This window comes from Phycodurus eques, chromosome 22, assembly GCF_024500275.1.
Source record: "Phycodurus eques isolate BA_2022a chromosome 22, UOR_Pequ_1.1, whole genome shotgun sequence".
NCBI classification, from domain to species: domain Eukaryota; kingdom Metazoa; phylum Chordata; class Actinopteri; order Syngnathiformes; family Syngnathidae; genus Phycodurus; species Phycodurus eques.
In genome coordinates this window covers 10,128,519-10,141,546 of record NC_084546.1, presented here as the reverse complement: position 1 = coordinate 10,141,546, position 13,028 = coordinate 10,128,519, and the positions used below count along the sequence as shown (strand labels likewise).

At 42.8% G+C, this 13,028-nt stretch overlaps 1 protein-coding gene and 2 gene segments (V, D, J or C); 2 read left to right on the top strand and 1 right to left on the bottom strand.

The window, feature by feature from the left end:
- The first annotated feature begins 767 nt into the window (after window positions 1-767).
- Window positions 768-7,805, top strand: LOC133396958 (cyclin-dependent kinase 4-like). The gene is made up of 8 exons (XM_061667275.1): window positions 768-858; window positions 2,096-2,336; window positions 3,212-3,344; window positions 4,780-4,947; window positions 5,024-5,133; window positions 5,194-5,244; window positions 5,628-5,760; window positions 6,334-7,805. Exons 2-8 carry the CDS (start codon window positions 2,101-2,103, stop codon window positions 6,409-6,411), a joined length of 909 nt encoding a protein of 302 aa, XP_061523259.1. The 5' UTR covers window positions 768-858; window positions 2,096-2,100; the 3' UTR covers window positions 6,412-7,805.
- Window positions 7,806-8,544: 739 nt separating this feature from the next.
- LOC133396959 (T cell receptor delta constant-like) lies at window positions 8,545-9,976 on the top strand. The segment is given in 3 exon segments: window positions 8,545-9,549; window positions 9,627-9,668; window positions 9,729-9,976. Coding segments are annotated over 3 exon segments (555 nt in total).
- A 1,472-nt stretch (window positions 9,977-11,448) lies between these two features.
- On the bottom strand, window positions 11,449-12,703 carry LOC133397502 (T cell receptor alpha variable 14/delta variable 4-like). The segment is given in 2 exon segments: window positions 11,449-12,416; window positions 12,484-12,703. Coding segments are annotated over 2 exon segments (616 nt in total).
- Window positions 12,704-13,028: the final 325 nt, after the last annotated feature.

Below are 13,028 nucleotides of genomic sequence, written 5' to 3'. Positions count from 1 at the left end.
ATGAACATGTTCTTACCTTTTTCTATTCTAGGGTTTTTGTTTTTATTCTTGGATTCGACTATTGCTTGTTTGTGTTATATTCCACATTTTTTTTGACAGCGCCAATTTGTGGTCTAACGTGAGGACCAATGTGCTTGATGAGGTCAGTGTGGAAGTCAAGTGGGCCTACGACACTTCCCTGATGAACACCATTGTGAAGGTTTCCAAACCAGTCTTGCGTCTTAATGTTTTGTTCATTAGAACTATTCAAACTATGGCGCCTGAAATACTAAATGATGCTGATTTTATGGTTGGGGGTTTCTCTTTCTTCTCTTTCTCTTCACTCCAACTTTACTTTGGACGTGGAACCAAATTGCGTTTATACCCCGGCGAATACACCGATGCAGCCAAAACCGCAAGTCAAAGTATACCGTCGATTTGATGACACTGAACACATATTTTGAAGTGACGAAAGCCATTTTGTAATCTGCTTCCAATTTTGTCCACGCCTGCACGTGGACAAAATTGACCACAAATTTTGAAGTGACGAAAGCCATTTTTAATAAATGTTTTTTTTTTTTTTTTTTTGGACACAATTAAAAAATATATAATAAACCGTTAATCTGAATGTATTTTCCATTGGTAACATTTTTTAGACACCAGTACTTCATATTTTTACACGGTTATTGAATTTGCACAATATCCGAAGTGCATGTGAACGCAGCCTTCGTGAACTGCACGTGAACTGCTAATGTTAACTTTTAGCAAATAGATTTCGGTGATCAGTTCAAGTGTTGTCGTGTGAGGCTGCCACGTTTGCTGTCACATTTGTCTGGGCCACACGGAAGCAATATATTTTTTTGTAATCATCCTTTTAAGGTAAAGTAAACCAAAAAAAGTATTGGGAGTTGTTAGAATGACAATGAGTCGTGGACTGTAAGGTAACCAGCTAACATGCTAATTGGTTAGGCTTTTTCACGTGAAAAGCTTACAGTACGTTGACATTTTTTTATGACATTTTTTTTCATTTATGTAACAATGGCTTACCTTTATATAACAAATATCAGGTTATTTTCACCACCGACGAATACACGTGGCGCGCTATCGCCTTACGTCACCGTTTCCGCTATTTTTATTCATACGTCGACGTCGCCGCCATATTGAATGTGGCAAAGCGAATGACACTATCAACAGAGAATGGAATTAACTTTCTCAGGTGGGACTGAACAATGACTTTTGATTGTATTTGGCCATACCAACTTTTTGCGGACGTCGTGGATAATATTATGACGTCCGTGTCCATTGTTTTATATTCAGTAATTTATATCTATTTAACTACTAATAATTGTAATTACTGGAGGCAGACTAGCAGTACTGGCTTTTCTTCTGAATGCTTTCTCAGCTCTTTGGGAAACTTTCATAGTATGAGAAAAGTTAGCTAAAAGTTAACTAATAACCATTAGGGTAGTAACTGAACTTTTAGGTGGTGAGGAAATAACTTACTTGTTGTGTGTAGGTTGGTTTCACCTCGAGAATTCACAGTCTTATGTGCTGGACTTTATGAACCAATAACAGCCACAAAGTCAGCAAATCCTGAGTAATAAAAATTGTGTTACAATGGCCAAATACAACCAATTCATTCATTCATTCATTCATCTTCCGTTGCGCTTTTCCTCACTAGTTTCCTCACGTTTGATTACCCAGGCAGAATGTACAATTCTTTTAAAGAAAAAAGAAAGACCAGGCAAACCACATTTCATTTTTCACAGCTTTTTCATAACCTCTAGATGGCGGCATACATTTATAAAAATGTTCCCCTATACGTATGTATAATGCGTACTACTGACTTTTGAGAATTAATTTTTTTGGAGGGGGGGGGGAATGCACATTATACACAAGAAATTACGGTAATTTGCAGCCTTTGCCCAATAGCTTGTTGATGCTCCTTTGGCAGCAACTAAAGCCTCGAGTCTTTTTGGGGATATGACACTTGGCAGACCTATCGTTGGGCAGTTTCACCCATTCTCCATTCACGTGCATCTTCTCCAACCACTCTGCTTTTCCACATCCAATATAGTGGCATCTATGTACTGTATGCCTATGATTTGAACTCCAGAGGTGATGGAGGTTGGCGCAAGTCCGTTGCTCTATGAACTGCTGCTCCAGATAGGCCAGGGCTCCTTTGGCAAGGTGTACAAGGCCAGGGAGATAGGCGGAACAGGGCGTCTCCTGGCGGTGAAGAAGTTCCACAGCGAGTTGTCGAGATCGTCGGGCAACAATGGCATCCCTCCGTACATGCTACGTGAGGTGGCGCTGCTGTGTAGGATGAAGTTCTTTGACCACCCCAACGTCATCAAGTAAGAGCACGAACCATTTTTATCCAATTGCTTTTTACTATGGCTGGGTGATTTATTGATTTTATGGATTCATTCAAGTGGCACAGGTGAGGGTGACATGGTGAACAACTGGTTAGCACATCTGCCTCACAGTTCTGAGGACCTGGGTTCAAATCCAGCCTCGCCTGTGTGGCGTTCTCCCCTTGCCTGCGTGTTTGTCTTTTTTTTTTTTTTTACTCCGGTTTCTTCTCACATCCCAAAAACATGCATGGTAGGTTGATTGAAGACTTTACATTTGCCCATAAACGTGAATGTGAGTGCGAATGGTTGTTTATTTATATCTGCCCTGCAATTGGCTGGCGACCTGTTCAGGGTGTCTCTCGCCCCAAAGATAGCTGGCATAGGCTCCAGCGCGCCTGCAACCCCAGTGAGGATAAGTGAATGAATGAATGTTTAAGTGAGAATTATAAACAAACAACTCAAAACATACCAATAGAAACTGATACAAACTGATATATATTTAAAAAAAAAAAAAGTGACGACTGTCGCCAATTTAAGCCTTTCCTCCATGGATTCTGCCATTTTCTTAATTTGAAGAAAAAGCTTTTGACAAAGTTAACTGGTCTTTTCTTTTTGCTTCACAAATTTGGCTTTGGTGATTCACATGTTCACTGGATTGCAAAGTTATTTATACAACTCACCCAAAGCAACTGTTACCACAAATGGAGTCCCATCAAAAAAAAAAAATCGGAATCCAGCAATTAAGATTTTTGTGGGGAAAAATGTGAGATTTCTATTTTAAGGCCGTAACACCCAGCACTACCTAATTATAGTTGATACACATACATACACAATGACACTGATATTTACACATAAATCCTCGTTGCATTGTGCAGGTTGTTGGATGCGAGGGCCACAATGGTGAGCAAGGCGTTCGACCTCACGGTGGTGTTGGAGTACATCGAACAGGACCTGTCCACTTACCTGTTCAGAGCCCATCCGTCTGGACTCAGCTTGGACGACATTAGGGTAAAGACAACAACACAGTCGAGTTTAACTTCACTTTTGTAGGGACGATAAGCCGGCATAGTTTACAGAAGGCATCGGTCATCTGACTCTTGTCTGATTTAAACCATCCAAAGTAGGCTACTGCCACACTAGTGACGTGACAAAAGAGCGTGTGAGTTTGATGACGTTTTACCGACTTTGTTTATCTGGGTCGTGACGGGTCGAGATGCTGAGGGTGGATCTCAAGTCACCGTATACATCGGCAGCGACCCAGCAAAAAGAGAAATGAAATGAGCCCTAAAGCCTCTGTAGTAGGGCTGCACGATATTTTGTTTAAGCGATGTATGTGTGCGCAATATTCACATCGCAGGGTCTGCTGCGATGTTGCTGTACTGTAATATACAGTGAATCAACTGTAGTATTAAAAGTGACCAGCGGAGGGACCTGTTTGGACATGCTAAGAAGATTAATATGTCGTCTTTTTCCAATAACTTGCAGTCCTACTCTGTAGTCCTACCCTGTTGCCATTGGTGTTGATCACGTGTCCATCGCGATAGATATTGATATTGATTTATAGCTCAGTCCTATATTGCATGTTCTCCCTGTGCCTGCGTGGGTTTTCTCCTAGTACTGCGGTTTCCTCCCACATTCCCAAAAACATGCATGATGAGTTCACAGAAGACTCTTAATTGTCTTGAGGTGCGAATGTGAGCGTGAATGGTGGTTTGTCCATATGTGCCGTGTGATTGGTTGGTGACCAGTTCCGGGTGTACCTCAACCTCTCGCCCAAAGTCAGCGGGCATACGCTCCAGCACGCCTGCGACCCCAGTGAGCATGAGTGCTCCAGAGAATGGATGGATTGTTTTTTATCTCCAGGAAGATGAATGACATCTCACAATAATTTTCAACAATGATCGAACAATGTCGGAAACGGATCAATATCGGTATGCCACAATTGATTTCTATTCATTTCTGCAGGTGTTTACATTTTCTAATGATGACTTCTACAACGTCCTTAGGAAATCACAATGTCCCATCACCGGTGAGCTATTATCAGAGTAGCTACTGTCCCATTACAGCATCCATCAACAGAGGGCACTGTTCTCCAACAAAAGCCCCACACAAAACCCCCTCTGTGAGCTTTCTATAACATTAAATTAGTTATAAATACCAGAAAGACTTGAATTTAAAAAGGCATAAACGATTTTAAAAACCTGTTTGTTTGTTTTTTTTACCTTTTTTTTGTTTGTTTTACTTAATTCCTAATGCTGTGGCTCATCTGACCTTTTGAAAAATCCACCGTGACCCTCGAGCGCCAAAGTTTGTCCACCCCTGTTCGAGCACGTACCGACCTTCGTTGTGACCCCCAAACACAAGCAAACCATTTAGTTTCCACGTTTTTGTGTGATAAGTGAGCTAAAAAGTGAAGCTGTGGTGACGCCTTCTGTGCGTCCAGGCCATAATGCTGCAGCTGATGCGCGGCCTGGACTTCCTGCACGTCAACATGGTGGTGCACCGCGATATCAAGCCGGAAAACATCCTGATCAGCAGCGGCGGCCTGGTCAAGATCGCCGACTTCGGACTGGCTCGCTTGTATACCTTCAACATGGCCCTCACGCCAGGTGTACGTGCGTCATTACAGTCATTGCGTTAATCACAGGACAGCGTGTTTGGAAAAAGCACTTTTCGGGTCTCCGCAGGTTGTCACGTTGTGGTACCGATCTCCGGAAGTGCTGCTCACCTCTGTTTACACGTCGTCTGTGGATGTGTGGAGCGCGGGATGCATATTTGCTGAGCTCTTCCTGCTCAAGTAAGAACATCCCTCGTCACGTTTAACGGTTAGGACGCTGACGTGACGTTCATCCCGCAGGCCGCTCTTCAAAGGATCCTCTGAAGCGCAACAGCTGCAAATGATCTTTGAGTGAGTATTTTGTCCTTCGCTGTATCTACAATGTCACTAAAGCCCCATCAGAGATGATATAAAAGAGCCGAAATGTGTCTGCCTTTTGCCTTTTACGCAGAAGCCAGCAAATTGTGATATAGTAGCGACTGGATTTTTCGAACAGCTTTTACACGTACACCATGCAAAAAAATGACTGCATCGTAACATAACAGAAGATCCCGAATCCATCCTCCTGTGCTTTTGACACCGAACCCAGCAAACATGATTTTTTTTGGACACAACTCTGCACTTGTCAGACAGGCCCAATTTAAACATAGCATTTAGCATTTTTCTCTGCTTTCTTTTTTTTTTTTTTTTTTTAATGGCGGGCTCGTTGTTTTTGCTGCTGTCAATCACTCCAGGTTCATCGGTTTGCCCACTGAGGTTGAGTGGCCCCAGGACAGCCCCGTTGCCTACTCCCTTTCCTTTGGGCCCAAGGACCCCAATCCCCCGCTGCTGGCCTCGCTGAACCCCCACGAGAGAGACCTCCTTCTGGTGAGTGGATAAACGCATTATAATAGAGCGTAGGGCTGGGGGGGAAAAATGTTTTTTTTTTAATCAATTAACTCTTTCACGGCCAGCTGTTTTCAAAGCAGTTTCGCACATTGCCAGCCATTTTACAGCAACAAGGCCCACGGACACCTACAGAAACAATAAAAACGGAGAAAGCACTTTTATGTCAAAATAATAATTTGTTTACAGATATACAACTAAGAATCGCGCTCTGACTCACCGCACGGCTCGAGTTGAATGTCAGTGGCTCTTTCACATGATGTTCAGCATTCACTAGATCAACTGCGTTATCTTTTCCCACAGTCACAACACACACTTTTCTTCTACCGACTGCGACACACAATCTGTTCATATATTTATACTGACTCTTCGAGCATGAGGTGCCAATGATAATGTCATTGTCAATTCCTTTTTCTATAAGCGAAGGGATTTCAAACAAAAAAACAACCCAACTCATTTTTTTGGGGTGACATTTTTTTGAAATTTTATTTGAAGGCCGTCTCGCCCCGCCCAAAAAGGGAGTGAGCGCCAACCCTCTGTTTTGTTCACCCGCAGCAATGTTTAACCTTCACGCCAAGCAGACGCATCTCGGCCGCTGGGGCCCTGGCTCACCCCTTCTTCAGCCAGCACTGAAGGAAAGTATTCACTCTGTTAGATGTTATTGTTGCGTGTTTACAAAGCCACTATGAGCACCTTAGAATGGACACTTTTTTTTGTGGATTTTGTCCAAGTTATCTGTGAAGAGATGTTATGCCTTGGAAGTCTGTTCACTGAATTATGGCAGTGCAATTTCTAACATTTTTCTATTCTACTATGTTTACAACAGTTTGTAATGAGTGTTGCCTTTAAGAGCAGTACAAGCCCTTTCATAGCTGACATGTAAACTTCAAGCAGAAAAACTGAATAAAGGAAATGTTGTTTTTCCCCCCCCCCCCCCACAATTTATAATTCTCTCCAGGTGTCTTAATAAAATGTCTGTGACGTGCACTAAAATAAAAATAAAAAGAGTTGTGCCAACTCCATTGAAGCTTAACTCCTTTCTCATGACATGGTGTTACAGTTGAGGATACCGCGCCAACAGTAACAGGAGGAACGTCATTCGCGATCAACGTAGGGATTATTTAAACTAAAATGGACTTTTTGCAAAAATTCAATCAGGTTTCCCAACTCATCTCAGTACAGTATCAGGTCTTGTCAAAGTGCTAAATGATACAAGCTTGAACACTGACTCAGGAAAGGTGTCAATTCTTGTCTTGTTGGATCTCAGTGTGGGATTTGATTCAGTAGATCATAACATACTGCTGAACAGGTTGGAAACATTGGTCGGACTAAATGGAACAGTCCTTAAATGGTTCAGATCCTACCTGGAGGAAGAGTTATTTTGTTACCATTGGAAGTGTTCAATCTCATCGAATGACAATGTCCTATGGGGTCCCTCAAGGGTCAATTCTTGGACCCCTCCTGTTCAGCCTATGTAGCCTACATGCTATCCTTGGGTCAAATTCTTCAGAACTTTAATGTTGACTGTCATAGCTATGCAGATGACACACAGTTATATCTACCAGTGTCTCCAGATGGCTACAGTTCAATTGCGGTGTTGTGTGACTGTCTAAACTGGATAAACCAAAACTAGCATACTACACATACATACAATACATACTAGCAGAGTGAAAAGAGACTTCCTGGAATGCCTAGAATGATGTTGTACATAGTTGTGGTAATTATGTGTTAACCGTTGGTGGTGATTCAAATTACGCAAATTTAAGGTAGTAACTGGAGGCGAGAAGAATCTGTATACATTTTTTTTTTCAATATGCTGGAGCAGTTCTTCTGTGCCACACGAAAGTTAGACTGGCTCTGTGTTTTTTTGTATGATGATGGATATTTATTGAAATTTGCAGACTGATGGAACAAAGTTTGATATGAAAGAGACAGAAAAATTGCAAATAAGACGGCACACTAGCTGTAAGAGAAACAAAAACAAAAAAACATCTTATGACTACTGTAGCGTTACCTTGGAGTCTGTTTTTTTTTTTTTTTTTACTTTTTTACATAAAAGGTTGTAGTTTGAATAAACGATAAGCATTTGTGTGCATTTTTTATTTTTTTTTTATCACTCCACCAAACAAACTCCAAATGTTAACTTGTGTCATATAAAACTCAGCTATTACTGTTCCATTTGGCAACATATTTGTAGCGCAGGATCCTGGAGCTATTTTGACAAAAGCAAGACATGTTACGTTATTCAGGCACCTTGTAACTCATGACAAGCATTGACAAACATAGTTGCCTCGTATTGTTGATGAAGTCATACCACTTAGCCCAAAGTAAATGTGGACTACTTCATAATGATAGCATATTTTATTTGAGGCTGTGCACCGTGACACCCAAAATCTGCAACAAATTAGAACTGATAAGAATTGTGACAGGCAGAACCAGAAGTTAAGGATGATCAGTCTAAGACAGTAGAATGAGGCAAATAGGCTTGGCAAAAATCAAGATGCACATGTACAATATGTACAATACGACAAATTGCTGCATGATATTTTTCTCAACCGTTTTAAAGATGTCGTTATCATCATTATTATTGATAATGGGAGGCCATCTCAAGAGAAAGAAGAGCAAGAACTCTGGTCTTACTGCCACCTAGTGACATGAAGTTAGCTTTGAATGGCTTTTTGAGCGGAACTGAACAGTCAACAATGTCATCAGTTGAAGAAAGTAATGAGGCCACAGGTGGTGGGCGCGGCCAGTGAGTTTGTATGTTTGTGTCAGAGTGTGTGTTGTGTGTGGATGATAGTGGGCTACAAGATTGTCTTCGGGGGTGGGACAAGCTTGACGGTGGAAAACAGTAGGATTTTTTATAAATACTGTAGCTAGTATTTTTTTTTATCACTGATCACATATTTACTTGTCTTTCTCTGCTTGATTCCTTTTGGATTATCCAGCTGCTTTTTTGTTGTGTATCACATCTTAGCATATGGCAACACGTTGAGTGTGTAGATAAAAATGTACCCAGCTTTTTTGATGCAAACATGGAGGAACATGCTTCACGACGTCATATATACACAGCGAAGGGTGTCTAGACGACATGGATGACATAAAAGTCAAGTGGGACGAGGAATGATCCTCTGAGGAGCGCCACTGTGCAGAGGCCAACACCTGTGAAAAATTCCCCTGAGGAACACCATTGTGGAGAGACTTACACCTGCGAAAAAGCTTAAAAACAAATTTCCCTTTTTGTTATTCAAATTTGAAGACGATAAGAAAATCGTTAATGAGTTTGGTCTTCGGACATCTGGATGTGAAACTAGATTGAGTGTAGAAACTGGTGAGTAAAAAAGAGAGAATAGTGCAGTTGTTGGCTCAAATGAATGGAAAGTTGGAATTTTGTTGCCAAGATGTTCTGGTTGTGCAACAGGTCAGAACATGTTGTCCAAATGTTACCTGTTTTGTGTCGAACTCCCACATGTTCAAAAGCAACACATCGAACAGCGCAATCTTCTCGCCCAATTGTCACGATGTGTTTTCCCTGCTTAACGAGAGACTGCGGTCGGTGTTTAGCGGAAGATTTTGAGCCGTCCTTCTACAAACTTGAGGCGGGCAACCTGAAGGCGTGCCTCGCCGCCGGCTTCGGCCGACACAACGCCACGGCGAAGGCGGGAAAAGGACACCTGTTCGAGGAGTCGCACGCCGTGCGGATATCGGACGACTCGCTATACAACCAGGTGGCACTGCTGTCAGCCGCACATAACGACACGTGCGAGGAAGGTGAGGAGCGCGGCCTCGGCCTCTTGTCGACTTCATGGAGTCGTCGCCTCATGTCGCTTCGTGTCGTGCCGCCGCAGGTGACGGGGGACCAGGGTGGCGCCCGGACGCTTTGGTGCCAGGTTGGTATTGAACATGCTAGGGTCTGCCGGGGCTGAGTTAAACGTGCATGTCGTTGGCAGACGAGAAGGTGAACCTCCTCTCCGTCACCGTCCTCGGCCTCCGCCTGGTTTTCGCCAAGACGCTCGCCATCAACTGTGTCATGACGCTGCGCCTGTGGTTTGGCGCACCTGAGTAGCCAGTGCCACACCACCACCTTCCGCTTCCTCCTGTGTTTGTGATTGAATTTGGAGGTTTTCTTCATCTCAGTGAGCAATCAAATGTGCTATTAAATCAACAAAAGTTCAATAAAAGGAGATTGTAAGAAAAAGGTTGTTGCTGAATTACAACACACCACCATACAGATGAATTACGGCAGAAAGGTCTATGGCTTTCAATTGAATTAGTGAAAATGTATAATGGCTAATGCAAATGTATAGACACAAATAAACGACGAATTCCGAGGAAACCGGTCTAAAGCCTGAACAGAACTCATCAAAGAAATCCCAAACTCCATGGACAACAACAAAATTGTGATTGTGACATTAATGCATTTGAGACAATGAATCACAAAAAAATGTATAACATTAACAACAACAACATTAGAACAATATGGGTTTCGGGGTGAGTTTTGAATTGGGTGAGGAGCAACAGTTTGTGATGATGGATGGATGGATATCAGTCAGAATTCTTGGACAGTTCTGGTGTCCCACAGGTGTCAGTGCTGGGACCAATGTTATTGAACGTACATAAATGATATTTGCAATGTATCAAAATCCTTGAAATGTATCCCTTTATTGCAGATGACACCGACATGCTGTTTTCTGGAGATCATTTCCTGCAACTTCCATCCATTGTCATTTCTTAATGGCATGTTCCAAATAAAGACAACCAATCAATCAATAGTTGTATTGATGAAGAAAAAGAGGCCAGAAAGCTTCTCAATACACAGTAATGAATAATAAATAATTCATACTACATGATGATCACTGTACCGGTATGCGATAGTGAATACGGTACTCCATGCTAATCAGTCAATCATTAATTGCAAATGCTGTACTTACTCACCTTATATCAGTAACTGATAGGGAAGCCATTACACAATGCGCAATAGCATTCAATAGTGAACAGGGTGTTCAAACAGGGAAGATTTCGACATGAGTGCCATGTTATACAGTATATTGAAGGCGTGCTCGTTGGCATGTGGGAGTCAATCGCCAAGCAATTATTGTTGTTATGAATAGTTTATTAAGAAGAAGTTAAGAGGACAGCAAAGCTGCACAGTCATCTATGATTCAAACGTGGCTAACGAAATGTTTATTACATCACGATGCGAGTTTGCCTGTGTTTTGGATATTGGTTGTGTCTTCGCGACTCTTTCCAAAGGAAGTGGTCGCCATGGCACCTGCGTCACAGATGACAGCAGCTATGGTTTCTGTCTTCAACGCTTACTGGGACCGGATGTCCGACCCCAATTCCAATGAATTGATTGTTTTTAGCAAATAATCGTTAACTGTTTTGGAGTCGTGCATTTTTGGGTCCTATCCTCCGTTCCGTTCATGACAACCATCAAATTCAAAGTTATCGATTATTTGCTCAAAACAATAACGTTGATCAGTTTGAACATGAAATATCTTGCCTTTGTAGTGTTTTCATTCAATTAAATATAGGTGGAACATGATTTGCAAATCACTGCATTGCGTTTTTTCTTTATGTTTAACACAACGTCGCAACTTCATTGGAATTGGGGTTGGACATTGTCGGGAGGAAATGGAGGTCAGGTAGAAAGGCCTTTTCACACTGCACCTGAGTCGTGTGAAAAGTGCCGCGGGACAGCGTGCAAGTGTGACAGCGCAAGCTTGCCCGTACTTGAAAATGCTAACGCAGTTTATATATGTTATATTCATCATCATCACCGTGACTTTGTGTCAGTCATATGACCTTGTTGACCCTGATGAGAAGGTGGAGCAGCGTGTTGTTTGGTTTGTGCGTCTTCAACTCAGGCAGCAAGTGTATACGTGTGAGTGGCAGCCGCAGAGCTGTTTCGGGGTCACGCACGCGTGCTCTTCCCCATAGCATACTGTACTTGATTTTTTAAATTGTATTTATTGAACAAAGCATGTTTATTAGCCACTGGTCTATCACCTGACTTCTGTGCAGGCAGCTCGGGTTCAGTTCGCGCTCAGTGAGGGTGTGAATGATTGTGCATTTCTGTGAGTGGATATCTCATTTCTTTTATTGGCAACATATAAACAAAATATTTATTTGAAATTCAACACACCAAAGAGAAAATTGTTAACAACCATTCATCATTTGAATGATTATATAAAAAAAAAAAGAATGGATATAAAACGAGGCTTCAAAATGGTGACAAATCAAGCCGTTCGCTCCACACCCCCAACGTAAGGTGGCACGAGGCGGGTGCAGGTGTTTTTGTGCAGGCACGCCAGCGGATGTGTCAGCGTGGGCTGCAGGGCGCAGTAGTAGACTGCCGAGTCGCTCAGCTTCACGCTCTCGATATGCAGAGGAGCTTGCAGGGTGCTGGTGTCCATGCTGGCGCGAAACCTGTCGGCGTACTTCTTCTCCGTCTTGCCCTGACCGATCTTAAAGATGCTCACAATAAACTCGGGTGCCGCATTCACTTGCTGTTTGTACCAGAAGATGTAGTCGTTGCTCTGTGTACTGTCGGAAGCTGCAGTCCAGCGTCACCATTGCGCCCTCCACAGCGTGGACATCGCCCGCCGGCTGGTGCACCGTTTGCTGACCGTTTCCTGTCAAGAGAGCGACAAAGGCGGTCAGACGGCAGTTGAAAGCAGCGGTGACCTCAGATGACCTCACCGAGACTCAAAGCAGCCGTCAGCACGCACACGAGCACACTATTCATGTCTGCACTGGCAGTCTGCGTGAATGCCGACTTGCGGCTGAGGAGGGCGCGGCCTTCGCTTCCTGTTGCAATGACATCAACGTGCACGGTGTGGAGGAGAAGCAGGCTTTTTCTTGTACACTGGCGGATAACTTGCACATCTTTGAAGGCACCATTTAATGCTGAAATGTACATGCAGGTTTTGGAGCAACATATGCTGCCATCCAAGCAATGTCTTTTTTGGGGGGTGTTAGATATATTGTCGAAGTTATCATTTATTTGCTTAGCTTGCATGAGTATTATGGACAATTTTTAGAAAGAAAGATGTCTCGCCTTCAAGAAGATGACTCAGCAGGAATCATCAGAGAGAAGGACGTGGCCGGGACGTGGCAGGTGTTGGTGCCATGTTTTCACCTTGAAACCCTCCCCTTAGTGTGTTGTGTCTTGTAAACTTAGAAACCTCCCTATTTTCAAATAAATGCAGGAGCGACGGGGGAGATTGTTTAGAGCGTGTTGAGAG